Source organism: Dreissena polymorpha, chromosome 5 (genome assembly GCF_020536995.1).
Source record: "Dreissena polymorpha isolate Duluth1 chromosome 5, UMN_Dpol_1.0, whole genome shotgun sequence".
Lineage (NCBI taxonomy): Eukaryota > Metazoa > Mollusca > Bivalvia > Myida > Dreissenidae > Dreissena > Dreissena polymorpha.
In genome coordinates this window covers 40039840-40060806 of record NC_068359.1, presented here as the reverse complement: position 1 = coordinate 40060806, position 20967 = coordinate 40039840, and the positions used below count along the sequence as shown (strand labels likewise).

Sequence of the window (20967 nt, the reverse complement as noted above, 5' to 3'; positions counted from 1 at the left end):
TTCAATCTGGAAATTAAGCAGATTTGAAATAAAACAACACTTTTTGAGATTGGGAATGAGGTCGAATTTCTGCCCTGAATTGACAAAAAGACTGCTTTATTACCCATAACAAGGGGAAAATAACTAAATAATTTGCATATAACTGGATATGAACATAATGTTTTGCACATCTACTCTTCATGGTGATAACATACATGAAGTTTCATATAAATTGCATGCAAAATTAGGAAGATCGAAAAGCTCCGCAAACTCATAACACTTGATTCTTCTGCCATGGCTAAGTTCAAGGGCTGATAACTAAGGAATGAATGGATCGTGAAAATTTTCTTACACAATAACACTTCATGATGATGATATATTTGAAGATCCCTGGTCTCTGATTCATTCATCAGACCACGAGAGCGCCGAGTTCTCTCAAAGACACCAAGTAGAGGTTTTCCACAGAAAACAGGCTCAAGAGCGGCGCAATAAGCCAATAACTTTTTATGGATAACTGCTAAACTTAAATTGATTTAAATTCAACTTATAGACATGACGACAGTATGCTATAGTATTTTAATGACCCTTTATTCAGTCTAAAAAAAGTTCAACTTTGACAAAAGAAATTAAAAAATGTTACTTCCGAAGTGTTAACAATCTTATCCTTTAATCTGACCTAGTTTTTTACCTCCATTGATCCAGTTTCAAGCTCACCAAACATATCATAGGGACAAATCTTCTGACCAAGTTTCCTACAGATTAGACAATCAATGCAGCCTCTAGAGTGTTCACAAGGTAAATGTTGGTGAAGCACATTGCACGACGAACGAAAACAAAAACTGACCATGAGTATGTTGTGCTAAGGCCAAACAAGAGGGCCATGATGGCCCTGAATCGCTCACCTGACTAACCAAATACAATCCCAACCCAGATTTCATCAAGATAAACATTCAGACCAAATTTCATAAAGATTGGATGAAAACTGTGACCTCTATTGTCTACACAAGGTTTTTCTATTATTTGACCTAGCGACCTAGTTTTTGACCCAAGGTGACCCAAATACAATCCCAACCCACATTTCATCCAGATAAATATTCTGATCAAATTTTAAAAAGATTGGATGAAAACTGTGACCTTTATTGTCTACACAAACAAATTGTTGATGGTTTTTCTATTATTTGACCTAGTGACCTAGTTTTTGACCTCAGATGACCAAAATACAATCCCAACCCAGATTAGATAAAGATAAACATTCTGACCAAATTTCATAAAGATTGGATGAAAACTGCGACCTCTATTGTCTACACAAGGTTTTTCTATTATTATTTTTTTTGACCTAGTGACCTAGTTTTTGACCCCAGATGACCCAAATACAATCCCAACCCAGATGTTATCAATATAAACATTCTGACCAAATTTCATAAAGATTGAATGAAAACTGCAACCTCTATTGTCTACACAAGGTTTTTCTATTATTTGACCTAGTTTTTTACCTAGTGACCTAGTTTTTGACCCCAGATGAACCAAATACAATCCCAACCCAGATTTTATCAAGATAAACATTCTGACCAAATTTCATAAAGATTGGATGAAAACTGTGACCTCTACTGTCTACACAAGGTTTTTCTATAATTTGACCTAGTTTTTGACCTGGTGACCTAGTTTTTTACCTCAGATGACCCAAATACAACCCAGATTTCATCAAGATAAACATTCTGACCAAATTTCATAAAGATTGGATGAAAACTGCGACCTCTACTGTCTACACAAGGTTTTTCTATTATTTGACCTAGTTTTTGACCTAGTGACCTAGTTTTTGACCCCAGATGACCCAAATACAATCCCAACCCAGATTTCATCAAGATAAACATTCTGACAAAAATTTTATAAAGATTAGATGAAAACTGTGACCTCTACTGTCTACACAAGGTTTTTCTATTATTTGACCTAGTTTTTGACCTAGTGACCTAGTTTTTGACCCAAGATGACCCAAATACAATCCCTTCCCAGATTTCATCAAGATAAACATTCTGACCAAATTTCATAAAGATTGGATGAAAACTGTGACCTCTATTGTCTACACAAGGTTTTTCTATTATTTGACCTATTATTTGACCTACTTTTTGACCTAGTGACCTAGTTTATGACCCCATATGACCCAAATTCAATCCCAACCCAGATTTCATCAAGATAAACATTCTGACCAAATTTCATAAAGATTGGATGAAAACTGTGACCTCTACTGTCTACACAAACAAATTGTTGACGGACATACACGCACGCACACACACAAGCACACACGCACGCACAACGGACGCCGGACATCACACGGTCACATAAGCTCACCATGTCACTTCGTGACAGGTGAGCTAATAAAAAAATAGGTCCGTTTCGGGTCGCCCAACCGTGTCTCCCGAATCGGCGCCAACCCTCAACATTTTATTGCGGTCGCCAAAAAAAAAAATAAAAAAAAAATGTGTTCATTTTTCGTTCATATAAGATGTAATATCAAGCAAACAAAGCATATATATATATACATGTATTTCTTATTAAAATCTTTAGTAGCCTTCCATTTTAGTACCCCACCCTCCCCCCACCCCAATTTTTTTTTTAAATAAAAATAAAATCCCTACCTACCGACCCTGTTTTTTTTCCAAAGAGACCAGAAACCGACCTATTTTTTATTTTGGCCTAAGGTCAGCTATAGTCATTGTGGTTCACTAATTACCATGTGAGTGACTCTCACCTTGATCATGCAGTCAGAGGAGCCACTGACCAGCCTGTTACCCTCCAAGTGAAGGCACCGTACCGTGCCACTGTGACCCACCAGTGTCTGCACGGACCACTGGGCATTGGTCCTGATGTTCCATACCTACATACACAAATCACACATATGAGTCGCATTCTGAGAAAACTGGGCATAATGCATGTGCGTAAAGTGTCATCCCAGATTAGCCTGTGCAGTCCGCACAGGCTAATCAGGGACGACACTTTCCGCTTTTATGACATTTTTCGTTAAAATGAAGTCTCTTCTTAGCAAAAATCTAATTTAGGCGGAAAGTGTCTTCCCTGATTAGCCTGTGTGGACTGCACAGGCTAATCTGGGACGACACTTTACGCACATGCATAATGCCCAGTTTCCTCAAAACACGACTCATATATTTAAACATATTTTATTTCACGAACAAACATGGCATACATTTGCATAGCATATACAGTTACAACTGCGTCACGTTGTTCCAAAAAAGTATTAGAACAAAAGATCAAGATCTAATAGGGTTCTTCCACAAAACAAATTGCCAAAATACAAATCAACACAAAAGCGGAGTGAGACTTATGCTACAAAAACAAAGCAAACATATTGTTGCATCAAGTGTGTTTTATTTAAGAGACAATTTCACATTAATACTTCATATCACATTGTGAAAGAAGCTTCTTATGAACACATTTCTTACAAACAAGTTTAATACAGGAATCCAATTCATACTGTGAAACCATTTATTTTCGTCAGCACGAAATTTCGTCCTTTTTAAAAAAAATGACTATTTCGTTAGCACTTAAATTCGTCCATTTCTGGTTTTGAAAAAAAAAGCGTCCGACTTGTTTGTTATGTTTGTAATACATGTAATACGCGGTTGCGAAAAAATCGTGCAGGGGAAAGAGGGGTGACACTTGGTAGTCACTTGCAGGAGGTGGGCCTTGTTTGGCATATGCCAATTAACAAGTCTGTTATTTCAGGTGATAGTAACTGTCCCTTATTATTTGATGTCATTGACACGTTCTTTGTTATGATTAGCGGATAAGTGGGACTGAATAACCGTTAACGAGTGTTTTAAACAACGAAGCCAATTGCCAATTAGTTTTACAGGAAATGTCAGTTGTCAGTACACTGTATAATGTACACCCCTTTGTGTCAAAACCATATTTAACTTGAGTGTGAATAGTCGACTGTTTCATGTTCTTTGTATCAATACCATCCGGGTATCTGTACTATAAGTATACCAGTCTACAAACAAGGTGCGCGCTTCCGCATATGGGATTCGGATGTTCGAAAATTGACCTACGGTTTAGCGTTCACGCCGTCGAATGCATTTAGCAATATAACTTGTGTTTTTTTTCACTATTTCTTTACTTGCAAAAAATACTAGTGGCTTATAACTTACCTTGCAATCTTTTTTTACTCGCATTTTGCGAGTGTGCGAGTGTTAATTTCGAGCCCTGTGTATATGCGTGGATTACGCTGGATTTAAATGCCTCATGCCTACGGTAATTCAGTCTTATTTGTTTCAAATATGTGACATGATTGTTCGTTAGGATCTTGAATTCGTCCATCGGTCGAAGGACGAAAAAGACGAAAATTAATGTCTGACAAATAATAATGGTTTCACAGTAATAAAATCTAATGAAAACACACTCAATGATTATTAATGCCCTGTACGAGGACACAATAATTAAAAATAAATAGCCAATAAACAAATTGCCATGGTAACCAGCCATTTAACAAAACAAGGACTCACCTTAATCGTTTTGTCAGAAGAGCCGCTAACAATCCTGGTGTCATCAAACTGCACGCAGGAGATTCCCTGCGTGTGACCTTCAAAGGTTCTCACAGTACAGCGACCCTTCAGCCAATTGTTTCGTAGTCGATAACGTTCTGCAAATACCTTCTTCCACTGAAACAAGACCATGGACACCCTTTTTCTTCATACATTACTGTCAATAACACTACTGACTGTCTTGTTGATGCAGACATTAAACACACCCATTCAATTCTTTTTTCACTAAAAATAATGAATTTCAGGTTAAAGAATGGCCATTCATACTACTTTTGCCATAGAAACAAACTTCAATACAAGAGCTATTATTGAAGCCATTGGCATTTAACAAACCCAATTTACATCATTTTATCATCAAAACTGGTGGGTGTCTCTTTAACGATGGGCTATGGAGTTTGTACATTTTATTCAATTTATTGTACTGCACTTCAATAGACTTCATTCCTGTATTTAAAATATCTCTCAAGCCCATAAAAAAACTGGCAATATTTAACACAATGGGCATTTCTAATGCTTACAGAGACATTAACTACTAAATATTAAACATTAAAAATATAATTTTAAAAGGGGTTTAGAGTGCAAATAATGTGTTTGCTATATACAAATGTAAGGGATACAACAGTTTCACTCTAAACCCATCCTTTTCAATGGGACATATGGAACATATACTGGATTGTAGGACATACGGCACCCGGTCAATCGGCATCCAGTGTTTTTTTGCATACGCGGACAGTCGGCACCCAGTAAATTTGTCGACGCGGACAATCGGCACCCGATATATTTGTATACCCGGACAAACGGCACCCGATTTATTTGTATACCGGGACAAACGGCACCCGATTAAAGGCGATCGGTAAAGTCCGTCAGCACCTTGTTGAACTAATTAGTCTAATCTGCTAATTGGTTTGGTAAAAGAGATGATTAATAAATCCTGTTGACAAACTGTGTTATCAAACGTTATCTGCTAATTGGTTTAATAACACCTCTAAACAATATACATACATCAAAGACAATTAAAGAATTCCTAAACTTATGATTTGTCTCGAAAACAACAAACTGCAAATAAACATAAGCTTATAAAGAGGAATGAAAATGAACACATTTCATAACAAAAATGAAATTCATCACGACACGTACAGTCGATTGGTGTATAACGGATAGCTAAGGACTTCGAGTCTTTTTTCAACGTAAACACCATGCATTCAGTAATTAAACCATTAAACCTAGATAGACACATGTCTTTCCTATTGAAACATGCCAGCGATTTTAAATTTCCGAAAAATATTATTTGTTTACAGCGCGAATTTCATGGTTCACTGATTCAGCCATTACCGGATCGCTTAGGTCTTTATCGGATTACATGTGTATCGTGTTATTTCTTGAAATTTGACACAGCATTTGTAAAAAATAATTGCAATATATGAACATTTCCAGAAAGGAAATTCATTTCTGCGTTTAATAAGACCAAGTTCATGGAAATCACTGCACAATTGATGAAGTAATAGCTGTTCAAAGCAATGCAAGCTATATTCGGGTCATTTTGAGTTGAATACCTTGTTATACAGTCGATTGGTGTATAGCGGATTTTAGTGAGTAACGGATAGGTTAAACGTTTTTTGCAAAATACTTTCATTTATGTTAAAACTTATTGTTTTCTATGAATTGAATACAAAAAGCCTATCATTGTTAAGTCGATTCATGTTTTTGTTGACGTGTGTCAATGTTTACAACTGTTTCTTTTTTCGAAAGCAAAACAAGGTCACGTTATGTACGCACCGTTTTTGTGACGACAGTACAAGTGCAGACGAATGGTTTCTTGAATTTTGCAGATTTTATTTGGTAAACATAACGTTCATTGATGTAATATTTTAGTATTATGTGTCTATAAAAGAATGCTCAGAAACCAAATTGATGCGTACCATATAAAATAAGCATGAAAGCTGCAACTCGGGATTTAGTGAATAACGGACATGTGGTGACCCATATTCAGGAATGTGGGCATTGTCTCAAAATAAACAAGGGCTGTTTGTAAAACATGCATGCCCCCCAAATGGGCTCTAAGTTGTAGTGACAGCCATTTTGTAAATATGTTTTTTGTCACTGTGACCTTGACCTTTGACCTAGTGACCTGAAAATCAATAGTGGTCATCTGCGAGTCATGATCAATGTACCTATGAAGTTTCATGATCCTAGCCATAAGCTTTCCCGAGTTATCATCAGGAAACCATTTTACTATTTCGGGTCACTGTGACCTTGACCTTTGACCTTGTGACCTGAAAATCAATAGGGGTCATCTGCCAGTCATGATCAATGTACCTATCAAGTTTCATGATCCTAGGCATAAGCGTTCTTGAGTTATCATCTGGAAACCATTTTACTATTTCGGGTCACCGTGATCTTGACCTTTGACCTAGTGACCTCAAAATCAATAGGGGTCATCTGTGAGTCATGATCAATGTACCTATGAAGTTTCATGATCCTAGGCCTAAGTGTTCTTGAGTTATCGTCTGACAACCACCTGGTGGACGGACCGACCGACAGACCGACCGACCGACCGACCGACAGACCGACATGAGCAAAGCAATATACCCCCTCTTCTTCAAAGGGGGGCATAATAAATATAAACTCAATTGAAGTTGTCCAATGCACATGTGGTTAGCGTGTGGCTATGATATTAATTAGTGAAAACATCATTTTTTATGAAAAATAATCAAATTATAACGAAAAATCGATTTCTGTGAAAACATATGGGCAATCACAACTGGCTTGAATTCATGATTTGTTGCATGTTTAATTATGTTCGATTAGCTTCATAATCTGCTGCTGATAACTTAAGGCGCTTTGCTGTATTTGCAATTGATTATACTATTTGACAACAAATAAAATTATAGGATGGAAATTACAACTGGCTTGCATTTTTCTTGCGTATAATTCGTCTAATCCGTTAATTCTTTGGTCAAAGAGATGATTAATAAATCGAAAGTACAGTTGACATTAAATGCATTATTTTTCTCTTTCCGCAATATTGTGTTAGTATGCTGCATTAACAAATACAAGTGTATTTGAAGTGAAACACCAATAATAAACAACCAGTGCTCACGCTGATGCCAGACATAAACGACAATGGCGGTTATTTGATCAGTATCGAGATTACTTTGTAAACACTCGACCCTGTGTATTGTCATACACCCGTCAATTAACTTGTGCGACATCGTGGCCTAGAGCGTTTTTCTCAATCAGTGTCCGACAGAAGTGATAAATTTCGGAAAATTTCTTTTATCTCCCCGTGCTTTACCAAGTATCGGTTACTGTTAATTCTTCATATTTTTTCGCAAATTATTATTTAATCATCATTATTGAAAATTGCCGCGAATATTGTCGGCTGATTTTGTTTTGCACGCTGTTTGTTTTCTGCAATTAGATTACGTTGAACATTGCTTGATGAAATATTTATTTAATCGCTATCAACTAATTATCCCCGTAATTACCGCTATGTGTCGTCACAATTTACAAATACGCTTGTTTTAATCAATTACATGCGGGAATCGCTTTAAAATTAAAACCGATTTCAACCGGATTTTCAGTGATATCCTAAATAAAAACAACGATTCTGTCCATACATATAGCTATAAATAGGGTGCAGTTTGTCCGGTTATACAAATAAATCGGGTGCCGTTTGGCCGGGTTGACAAATTTACAGGTTGCCGACTGTCCGCGTCGACAAATTTCCTGGGTGCCGACTGTCCGCGTATACAAAAAAACACTGGGTGCCGATTGACCGGGTGCCGTTTGTCCGGATACCCATATACTGGCATAACAGGTTACTGCACTATTGTTTTGTAAGAAATCAAGTGAGGCTTTTTATTAAAAAAAAACTACAAGGATTGCCAAGCAATTTCTGTATTCATGCATAAGTCTGATATATATGTATTATACATGTACAACGATATGGAAAAAAATGTTTTTCAGTTTATCTTTAAGCCTTCTTTTTTAAAGAAATAATAAAATACGCATGATTATATGACTTCTGACGTGTAAAACATGACATCATGAGAACTTGCACTTAATATTTGTAAAGGACGTTTTACTGAAGACATTTGCTTCAGAGTTGGCCATGATATGACATAGTTCTATACAATGACCTATAAAAAGGTCCACTGACCTTGATACCAAAAATTATATCAGGCAGCTTATGTATCAGGTGATATAAATGTAAAGGTAAGAGACACTAAAGAATGAGCCGCGCTCTGTGAAAAGGGGGTTAAATGCATGCGAGTAAAGTGTCTTCCCAGATAGGCCTGTGCAGTCCGCCTAAACTTGATTTTTGCTCAAGGGAGACTATTTTGCTCAAGGGAGACTATCTTGAGACGAAAAATATCAAAGCGGAAAGTGTCGTCCCTGTTTAGCCTGTGCGGACTGCACAGGCTAATCTGGGATGACACTTTACGAACATACATTAAACCCCCTTTTTACAGATTTCAATTAAGTACACCTACATGGTATGAGTTCTTCCCACAAATGATTAACCAAGGAGCCACTTCATAATGAAGCTATTAGTCTCTATTCCAATGACTGTTTTCTTTACAATGATTATTTTCCTTAATTTGCATTTTTGAAGACATCAATTTCAGTGTCTAACAAGTGATGTGTTTGTGAAACACTATGCCCCCCATATATATTTGAAAATTGACCTTGAAGGATGACCTTGACCTTTCACCACTCAAAATGTGCAGCTCCATGAGATACACATGCATGCCAAATATCAAGTTGCTATCTTCAATATTGCAAAAGTTGTAACCAAGGTTTAAGTTTTGGGACAGACACACACAATGACAGACAGACAGGCCAAAAACAGTATACCCCCTCTTCTTCGAAGGGGGGCATAAAAACTCAACAGCAGCAATCTCTATTTAGCACTATATGAGCTACTGTGAAACCATTTATTTTCGTCGGCACAAAATTTCGCCATTTTCATAAAAATGACTATTTCGTCCGCTCTTAAATTCGTCCATTTCTGGTTTTGAAAAAAAAACACGTCCTATTTGTTTGTAATACATGTAATACGCGGTTGCGAAAAAATCGTGCTGGGGAAAGAGAGGTGACACTTGGTAGTCACTTGCAGGAGGTGGGCCTTGTTTGGCATATGCCAATTAACAAGTCTGTTATTTTAGGTGATAGTAACTGTCCCTTATTATTTTATGTCATTGACACGTTCTTTGTTATGATTAGCGGATAAGTGGGACTGAATAATCGTTAACGAGTGTTTTAAGCAACGAAGCCAATTGCCAATTAGTCTTTTTCCATTTCTATCACGGTCAAACTGATAACAATCTTACCTTTATCGGCGCCAATTAGAGAAGGTGCGAACATTATGGGTTATAATTAGCGTAAGCAAATTATTTTGGTCATATTTCATTTAAGTTTCATGAGTTTTGCATCGTAAATATTTGATCATTTTAAGTACAGTAATTTGTCTGAAATGTCACTGTTGATCACACATCATCATATTTTAATTGCGTTTAATAGTATTGTCTTTAATCCGGATTCGCCGCGTGTAGGCTGTATAATCTGCAACACCCCTGTAAAACACAATACACACAATGGGTAATAAAGTTGTTAACAATTAGCGCTAATCAACACTATTATACCTAAACGAAGTCGACGCATTTGATACAGCCTTATTGCATTCGCGTTTTACAGGAAATGTCAGTTGTCAGTACACTGTATAATGAACATCCCTTTGTGTCAAAACCATATTTAACTTGAGTGTGAATAGTCGACTGTTTCATGTTCTTTGTATCAATACCATCTGTGTATCTGTATTATAAGTATACCAGTCAACAAACAAGGTGCGTGCTTCCGCATATGGGTATTCGGACGTTCAAAAACGGTTTAGCGTTCACGCTGTCGAACGCATAAAGCAATATAACTCGTTTTTTTTTCACTATTTCTTTATTTGCAAAAAATACTAGTGGCTTATAACTTACCTTGCAATCATTCTTTTCTCGCATTTTGAGAGTGTGCGAGTGTTAATTTCGAGCCCTGTGTATATGCGTGGATTACGCTGGATTTAAATGCCTCATGCCTACAGTAATTCAGTCTTATTTGTTTCAAATATGGGACATGATTGTTCGTTAGGATCTTGAATTCGTCCATCGGTCGAAGGACGAAAAAGGCGAAAATTAATGTCGGACGAATAATAATGGTTTCACAGTATTTAAAAATATTTTTATTTGTTTGCAATTATTGGCGATTACAATATGTGACCAAATTTGTTTCAAACCTTGAAGAACTTTACAAAAGCAGATATTAGGAGCATATAACAGGACAGAATTAAATAATTATACAATTCTTAATTTTTAGCTCATCTATTTTTTTTTTTTTAATTATGAGCTATTGTCATCACCTTGGCGTCGGCGTCCGGTTAAGTTTTGCGTTTAGGTCCACTTTTCTGATAAAGTATCAATGCCATTGCATTCAAACTTGGTACACTTACTTACTATCATGAGGGGACTGGGCAGGCAAAGTTAGATAACTCTGGCGTGCATTTTGACAGAATTATGTGCCCTTTTTATACTTAGAAGATTGACAATTTGGTAAAGTTTTGTGTTTAGGTCCATTTTATTCCTTAAGTATCAAAGCTATTGCTTTCATACTTGCAACACTTACTATCATAAGGGGACTGTGCAGGCAAAGTTATGTAACTCTGACTGGCATTTTGACAGAATTATGTGCCCTTTTTATACTTTTAAAAATTGAAAATTTTGTTAAGTTTTGTGTTTAGGTCCACTTTATTCCTAAAGTATCAAAGCTATTGCTTTCATACTTGCAACACTTACTAACTATCATAAGGGGACTGTGCAGGCAAATTTATGTAACTCTGACTGGCATTTTGACGGAATTATGTGCCCTTTATACTTAGAAAATTGAAAATTTGGTTAAGTTTTGTGTTTTGGTCCACTTTACCCCTAAAGTATCATAGATATTGCTTTCATACTTGGAACACTCGCAATCTATCATAAGGGGACAGTAAAGGACAAGTTGCATAACTCTGGTTGTCATTTTTACATCATTATGGCCCTTTTTTGACTTAGTAACTTTAAATATATAGTTAAATTTTGTGTTTAGATCCACTTTACTTCTAAAGTATCAAGGCTATTGCTTTCAAACTTCAAATACTTTCATGCTATCATGAGGGTACTGTACCTGGCAAGTTAATTTTACCTTGACCTTTGAATGATCTTGACTCTCAAGGTCAAATTATTAAATTTTGCTAAAATTGCCATTACTTCTTTATTTATGATTAGATTTGATTGATACTTTGACAAAACAACTCTTACCTGACATACCACAATAGACTCCACCCAAACCATCCCCCACGCCCCCCGATCTCCCCCCCCCCCCATTTTTTTTTTAAAGATCATCTAATAAATGACCACCACACCCTCACACTATCCCTCCCCCTCCCCAACCCCCCCCTCCCCCCCCATTTTTTTTTTTTGTAACTTGGTTAAAAAACACAAATATTTATTTTCATTATTTTATTTTTGAAATACCGTCCAAGAATCCCCCCCCCCTCCAAAAAAAAAAATAAAAAAAAAATTGCATTTTTTGGAAGATAATGTAATAAATGACCACACCCCCACACTATAAACCCCTCTCCACTCCACCCCTACCTCCTTTGTGATTTAAATCGAGATAGGTCCCTTCACCTTTAAAAAGAAAAATAGATGAGCGGTCTGCACCCGCAAGGCGGTGCCATTGTATATTTATATGCAATAACTCCTTATAATGTAGATTGAGGCTATGCGATCATTACATTATTTTTTATGCATGTTGACATTGCTTCAAATATCACGATCTGTCACTCGCAGTTTATCCATCTACAACAAACTGTCAGTGACAGCTCGAGGTATTGAAAGCAATACCATGCATTTGTGATCATCTTGTTGTGAAACTTAAGTAAGAAACATCATGTTTTCGTGGAACTCAAGTAAGACACATGCCCAAAATAAAATAGTCCGAATATGTGTGTTCCAGACATTCAGCATTTTATGTCTGATACTTAGTATCAGTTACAAGCCGTGCTGGCTACAGACTATTTTAAGGCAACAAAAAGCAGCAAAACTGACATAAACTCCAGTTCCACTTAACTATTCACAAAAACAACATAACCTTGGACTTTTTCAAAATAGCTGCCTTAAATAACTTTTGATCTAGATTTATACAGATAATTAAGCAGCGGCTGCAGGAGATTTCAATGCCTAATAGAATTGCTTAAGTTTTCCAATTTTATGGAATGCAAACAAACAACAATGGTTTAATTTCCACCATAAATTTTGGGATTAAAATTTAATTTATTATTTACAAAAGTTAGTACAATAAAATTATGAATACATTTTCTACTTGAAGATAATAATGAACACTATTACTCATGGCATTCAATGAAAAGACTGTTTAATTCACTCTTACAATAAAATAATTTTATACTTTGCCTTCAAATGCGCTCTAAAAATTGCAATCACTGATTTCAAATTCATCAATGTTGATCAAAATGAACAAATGCAAGTTGAGCTCACAATGTGTCTTCTTTTCAATAGTTTTCAATAAATGGTGAAATGATGTTTATAAACTTTCTATGCATGATAATTAGGGATGGCAACGGTTAATCGGTTAACCGGTTATCCGTTTCTGAAGGAGGTTAACTGATTACAAAATTAATATTCGGTTACTCTTGCAGAAAACGCATTTTTTTGTTGAACGAAATTAATGCTCAAATCGTAAGTTTTGTTTTTACTTCATTTCACTGTTTTGGCTAACCCGCTTATCTGATCGCAAATTATCGGCAATTACCACCCCGTGATTCCCCCCTGTGGATCGAAAGCGATTAGAGCTGTAAACAATCGGGGTGCAGCGGTATCTTGAGCAGGCACACGAGCACCTACTCTGCAGTGTGTTTGTTTAGCACTTTACAGTCTATCGTGTTTCAATTATTCAAATATTGATAAATTTAAATTATAAACCGACAAATTACGCTTGTCAATTAGCAGATTTGACTGCGATATGTCCTATTTTTTTATAAATAGAACATCAACGTGAATATCCAGTATAAAGTCGGTAAAGCTTGATCAGATGGCACGTATTTAAAAAGTAAAGCGACAATCTATAATCATGCCTCTATCATCGGATGCCTGGAAATTTTTCAAACGGGCTGCTGACAAGAAATCAGCTACATGCATACTATGCCCAACGACACATTCGTTGCAAGGGGGTACATCCAAGCTCCGTAATCACATGATATTAAAACACCCCGCTGAATTTCGATGTGAGCCATCTCCAGTAAAGCTGACATCACTGGACTGCTATGTAAATACTCCGAAAAAGATGACTGGCTCAGAAAGAGAGTCAATTACATTTTTTTTTGCATGATATGAAATGTCACAATTTACACGTGCCGTGAAGTATGCCATTGTTTTGACTACCATTTCTTGATAAAAATCAATAAAGCGTGACACTGACTACACCCGATCACTTTTGTTTTAACAACTATTGCAAACTTTAACGATTTGCCTGTTGCAAAATATATTTACGCTAATTGACAATTGTTATTAATCAGCAAACTGTTAATGCATGTAATTCTTAAAGGATAATGGGTGTTAATAAAACACAACACAATTCAAATTCTGCACTAGCTTTTATTGATCGAGATGTAGAACAATAATTATGTGTAAATGACGTGAAGCTCATATTACAACAAAGAAATATCACAGTTCACTGACAAGCATATGAAAAATTGTTTATAAACTCATACGTTTTTCGGATGTTGTTTTTTATTTATGTGGTACAAAGACAAGCGGTTAACTGGTTAACCGCTCGAATATCAAAACAGGTTAACCGGTTACGGATTTGCGTAGGTTTGCCATCCCTAATGATAATTTATACTTGCAAATTATAAACAATTGTGCCATTTATGAACTTCTCCAGTATATGCTGTCCATAAAATCAAATAAACTTGGAAAAAGACGTCTTGTAATGTGACCTAATGTATTTCAAATTAGGTTAGTTACATCTGCGTAGCAAGAAAGCACTTTTTGCAACTGATAAAATATACTCTTTTAAATAAAAATATACATGTTATTGTTGGTGAAATACTATCATATTTCTGATAAAAACATATGGCAGTATGCAGTTGTTTACATAGTCCAAGTTTTTGTCAACTTTATTTTGGATCAGATAAGTTTTCTTTACGACTGCTGTATCTAAATTGAACACATCAAATGTCGTGCTTTAATCATGAACTTTATTAAAAATGGACATACATTTACCTTTCAATGTTGTGCTTTAAGCATGAATTTTATTTAAAATTGACAAACATTTACCTTGAAACATTTTATTATTGGGATGAAAAATAAGAACGTGCATTAGTGATTATTAATTTACTTGCATTGAACTGTTTGCAAACAGTTTAAACTGACTATTATTTAAAAAAAGAACCCCAAAAAGGATCATGAAATGTGTCCAATTAAGCATAAATTGATGATATACCAAAATACAATTATCTCTCAACAAATGTTACCAATTAGCATCAATAGATGGCATATCAAAATACAATTATCTCTCAATAAAATCTCATAAATCACTGTGGTGTGGTGAATAATTTGTCTGCCTGGTGATTGGAGGATCACAGGTCTGTTCACACAAAGGCCACAAAAGGACTGGTTCTACCCAGGCAACTTCAATAAGCCTTCAGCTTTCAATCCAATGGAGCTTAAATAAATAGTTTTAAACTAATAAAATCACTGCCGGTGTACGTTCACCTACCTGTATACTGCCGTGTGACATGTGACTGATCACCTGTTTGTGCTCGGCCGCCTTGCACAGCCGCCATTTTGGTTGGCAACAGAAGCGTCGCCATAGCGACAGCTCTTCCGACAACTGGTTCCACACCTTGCACACCTGGCAAGCTCTACACAGACTCACTGGAACCAATACAAATAGCATTGATAGTTACAGCTTTTCTGATAACTGGTTCCACACCTTGTACACCTGGAAACCACTACAAAGACTCAATGGATCCAATACAATTAGTGATAGTAACAGCTCTTCTGACAACTGGTTCCACACCTTGCACACCTGGGAACCTCTACACAGACTCACTGGTTCCAATACAAGAAGCACTGATGGCAGGTTCCCTTTTTGTGATTTTTTACTTAATAACTTACATAAAGTTTTGCAGAAACACGATACTCGTTACTTTGCATATATAAACAAGAAATGTGTTTGTCAGAAACACTATGTCCCCTTGTGCGCCGCATTGATTTAGTTTTTTTGACCTTTTACCTTGAAGGATGACCTTGACCTTGACCTTTCACCACTCAAAATGTGCAGCTCCATGAGATACATATGCATGCCAAATATCAAGTTGCTATCTTCAATATTGCAAAAGTTATTGCAAATGTTAAAGTTGGCGCAAACCAACCGACCAACAGACCAACAGACAGGGCAAAAACAATATGTCCCCCACTATAGTGGTGGGGGACATAAAAACATACATAGAGCTGAACCTAAGAGGAATTCAAAAGTATCTTCTTCATACATATTGTTTTCATTATCCGAATCAAAAGTTGTAAAACTGGCAAAGGCAGTGTTCTGCAGTGGATGCGCCCTTGCGTCTTTGGGCAAAAATAAAATAATTGTCCCCACCCGTTTTCTGTATATGGGCCACGGGCGCACAGGAATTCCGAATAAAAACTAATAGATTCAATGTGTAAGTCGGTAAACTAATGAAGTGAATGTGTAACTACAACGAATTATTTTATTGGACGTGACATCATTGTGTAGCCAATGGTTAATTTACTTGACACTTTATTGCAATTGTCAGTTGAGATTTTAAAAACCAGCTGATATCAAGGAAATTTTCACACCTATCAAAATGGCGCAAAGTGACTGGCCGAAGAAAACAAAATCCATGTTAGTTTTTTTCCTCCGGCAAGTAAAATTAGAAAATATGAAGATAATAATAACAACACCTCAACAGAGTCTTCCTTAGTCCTAACATCGTTAAACAATGACAAAAAAGTCTGCCCCTAAATGTACATTCCAAGCAAATTGTCTTTGAATATTGTCTTGGTCACTGTTTGACAACAACAAAATGACATGATGCAGTTTGTGCATAAAGCACAAAAAAGAAAAACGCATTTACTATCAGTAATTCTAATTATCGAACAAGTACTTTGACACGCAATGCTGAGTCAAATGACCATAAATCTGTTCAAAGTTTTGTAAATATATTGACAATTGTTTGACAGTTAAAAAGTTTTACAAATGTTCAAGTTTGTATTAGAATGTTACATCCTGTGGACTGGCTGTAATAAGAAATCAAGCAAATTTAAGTAAAGAGTGCAAGTAAAAGGTAATTAGTTTCTGAAAATTTAATTCTGCTACAGATATATGTCTTTGTCCCCAAATTTTTCCTTTTTGTCCCCTCTTTTTTAACCCTAAAGGGTCCCTGTCCCCAACAGTAAATATTCACGGCAGAACACTGCAAAGGGTTACATATTGATGTTTGCAAATGCTTATGACATGTACTTGTTATAAAGGCAATATCAGTAATTCAAATATTTATCAATCAGTGTGCCAGTTTCTTCTGTCATTGTATCTAATTACGCAATGAATTTGCTAAAGATGCACACTTTTGTTACAGCACGCAGCAAAATAAACAGAGTAAGTTAGTTTAAGTGGCAGAAATACAATGCAATATAAATGAGCCTTGCTTTGGAAAAACAGGGCTTATGTGTGTGGATAAAGAGTCCTAACAAGGGAACACACTATACGCATTTATGAAATTTTTCTTTAAAAGGAAGTCTCATCTAAACAAAAATCAATTCTAGGCGGAGCATTGTCGCATTAAGCCCTGTTTTCCTAAAATGAATCTCAAATTTTCGCTGACAAATTTGATTTCAGAAATTGAACATATTCCACAAGACTGATATAACAGAAGCTGGTTACCTGGGTCAAGGTAGGAGAGTATCTTGGTTGCCTGGTTGGTGGGCAGCCATGTCAGCAGGTCCTGGCAGTTTGGGGGGCAGCCATGGTGTAAGTTAGCCTCCATCTTCACGGAGAGCAGGTGAAGTTGGGGCAACTCGCAGCCCACCTGTGGCAATAGGACAGTCATAAGAGCCTTGATCAGGGAAAACTAGGCTTAATGCTTGAGCGTAAAGTGTTGCCCAATATAAGCTTGTGCAGTCCGCACTAAGGGTATCACGTTTAAACGTTTGAACGATCGCGTTTTGTGTTTTGCTCAAAAACGTTTACCAAAACAATAAACGTTAAACGATAGTCAATATCAATATAATAAATATTGGGGTGAAAATAACGTAGCCAACTAGCCGCATGAAGTATATCGATGAAGAACTGCGAAATTCAGGTACTTGCGGTAAATCTGGGCTACCAAATTTGGCAGTAATTTATTTTTGATTGGTTAGAGGATGGCACAGACATGAACGGAAACTAAGGAAAAATCTTCACTACTTTCCGAAAATCTTACAACATGGCAACAATACAGTGCATATGCCGCCATCTTAAAATATTTTAAGTCATTCATTAGCAAAGTAAAACACGGTAGCATGTTGAAAAGCAATACTTTAACCAAATTATATATTGTTTACATTTTTGCTAATTAACTGGTTTTTCATTTTCTGCCGTCAAACGATATGCACATTGTGTTTCATGTGTAAAATACGTACATTTTTTTCTGAGTGTCGTTTTCGGATACGTATTTTTCATTGATTTTACATTATTTCCGACATTCTTTAAACAAGGGCTGTTTGTAAAACATGCATGCCCCCCATATGGGCTGTCAGTTGTAGTTGAAGCCATTGTGTGAATACGTTTTTGTCACTGTGACCTTGACCTTTGACCTTATGACCTGAAAATCAATAGGGGTCATCTGCCAGTCATGATCAATGTACCTATGAAGTTTCATGATCCTAGGCCTGATTATTCTTGAGTTATCATCAAGAAACCATTTTACTGTTTCGAGTCACTGTGAAACTTTAACCAAGGTTAAAGTTTTTTGACACACACATATAATGAATGAAATATTGGCTGTCAGTTGTAGTGGCAGCCATTGTGTGAATACGTTTTTTGTCACTGTGACCTTGACCTTTGACCTAGTGACTTGAAAATCAATAGGGGTCATCTACCAGTCATGATCAATTTACCTTTGAAGTTTCATGATCCTAGGCCAGATTATTCTAGAGTGATCATCAGTACCATTTTAGTGTTTCGAGTCACTGTGACCTTGACCTTTGACCTAGTGACTTGAAAATCAATAGGGGTCATCTGCCAGTCATGATCAATTTACCTTTGAAGTTTCATGATCCTAGGCCTAATTATTCTAGAGTTATCATCAGGAAACCATTTTACTGTTTAGAGTCACTGTGACCTTGACCTTTGACCTAGTGACCTGAAAATTAATAGGGGTCATCTGCCAGTGATGATTAATGTACCTATGAAAATTCATGATCCTAGGCGTAAACATTCTTGAGTTATCATCCGGAAACCATTTTACTGTTTCGAGTCACAGTGACCTTGACCTTTGACCTAGTGACCTGAAAATCAATAGGGGTCATCTGCGATTCATGATCAATGTACCTATGAAGTTTCATGATCTTAGGTTAAAGCGTTCTTGAGTTATCATCCGGAAACCATTTTACTGTGTCGAGTCACCGTGACCTTGACCTTTGACCTAGTGACCTGAAAATCAATAGAGGTCATCTGCGAGTTATGATCAATGTACCTATGAAGTTTCATGATCCTAGGCCTAAGCGTTCTTGAGTTATCATCAGGAAACCATTTTCCTGTGTTGAGTCACCGTGACCTTGACCTTTGACCTAGTGACCTGAAAATCAATAGGGGTCATCTGCGAGTCATGATCAATGTACCTATTAAGTTTCATGATCCTAGGCATAAGCGTTCTTCAGTTATCATCTGGAAACCATTTTACTGGTTTGAGTCACCGTGACCTTGAACTTTGACCTAGTGACCTGAAAATCAATAGGGGTCATCTGCGAGTCATGATCAATGTGCCTATGAAGTTTCATGATCCTAGGTGTAAGTGTTCTTGAGTTTTATCCGGAAACCATTTGGTGGACGGACCGACGGACGGACCGACATGTGCAAAGCAATATACCCCCTCTCTTCGAAGGGGGGCATAATAAACAAAAAATAACTGTGCCAGACACTCTTACAAATTGAACTGTTTGATTTATTTCCCTTATTAAACATGATTTTATAGTACTGTATGGTACAGGGTGCAAGTACCAAAATACCTTGTGCTGTATCGTATAAATGTAAACTTTTTAAGTGTTGGAAGGCAATCCAGCCAAATAATTTGCTTTTTTTACCCAATTTTTCTTCATAGTTTATTACAGAATTACTTTTTTTACCTGTCCCAACCTATATATTGGTTGTATCAGACAATCAGACAACTGAATAATGTCAACTTTTGTGATGTTTGCACAACCATTTTCAAAATTGGCTGAACAAAGATTTAAGTTCTAAGCAATTTTTTTAAAGATCAAAATGCATGTATAGTCTTTTGTTATTGGCATTACAACAAATTACGATTAAACGTTTTAAACGACAAAACAATATGTTGGATAACATGTTTTTGTATTTAAGTTATATAAACCCATTTATGCCTAGTGTCTTGAAAAAAGGCCTTGGCAAACAATGTAGACCCAGATGAGACGCAGCATGATGCGGCGTCTCATCAGGGTCTGCGCTATTTGCTTAAAAGAATTTCTGTAAGAGATATTCTAAATATAGAAATAAGTATACTAGACATCCCTAATTTTGGAAATAAATTGATCCAATTTAGAAGGATGGGAGAGTCCACTCGGCATAAATGGGTTAAGATCAAACATTTAAATTTATGTAATATCAAGTTGAGCATGTTCGGGTAAACTTAAAAAAATCTAGGCATAAGCGTTCTTGAGTTATCATGCAGAAACCATTTTATTATTTCGGGTCACCGTGACCTTGACCTTTGACCTAGTGACCTGAAAATCAATAGGAGTCATCTGCGAGTCATGATCAATGTACCTAAGAAGTTTCATGATCCTAGGCGTAAAGGTTCTTGAGTTATCATCCGGAAACCATTTTACTATTTCGGGTCACCGTGACCTTGACCTTTGACCTAGTGACCTGAAAATCAATAGAGGTCATCTGCGAGTCATGATCAATGTATCTATGAAGTTTCATGATCCTAGGCATAAGCGTTCTTGAGTTATCATCCGGAAACCATTTTACTATTTCGGGTCACCGTGACCTTGACCTTTGACCTAGTGACCTGAAAATCAATAGGGGTCATCTGCGGGTCATGATCAATGTACCTATGATGTTTCATGATCCTAGGCATAAGCGTTCT

The 20967-nt window shown here is 36.5% G+C and overlaps 1 protein-coding gene across 2 annotated transcripts in view; it reads right to left on the bottom strand.

Annotated features, from left to right (window-relative positions):
* LOC127881904 (F-box/WD repeat-containing protein 7-like) overlaps positions 1–20967 on the bottom strand; it is a 58421-nt gene that overhangs the window by 14613 nt on the left and 22841 nt on the right. For both annotated transcript variants that reach the window (XM_052430111.1, XM_052430112.1), the window contains exons 4-7: positions 17544–17688; positions 15357–15514; positions 4497–4652; positions 2726–2851 (exon numbers count right to left, since the gene is read on the bottom strand). In XM_052430111.1, the coding sequence (XP_052286071.1) occupies positions 2726–2851; positions 4497–4652; positions 15357–15514; positions 17544–17688 (585 nt within the window). The remainder of the gene's footprint in view (positions 1–2725; positions 2852–4496; positions 4653–15356; positions 15515–17543; positions 17689–20967) is intronic.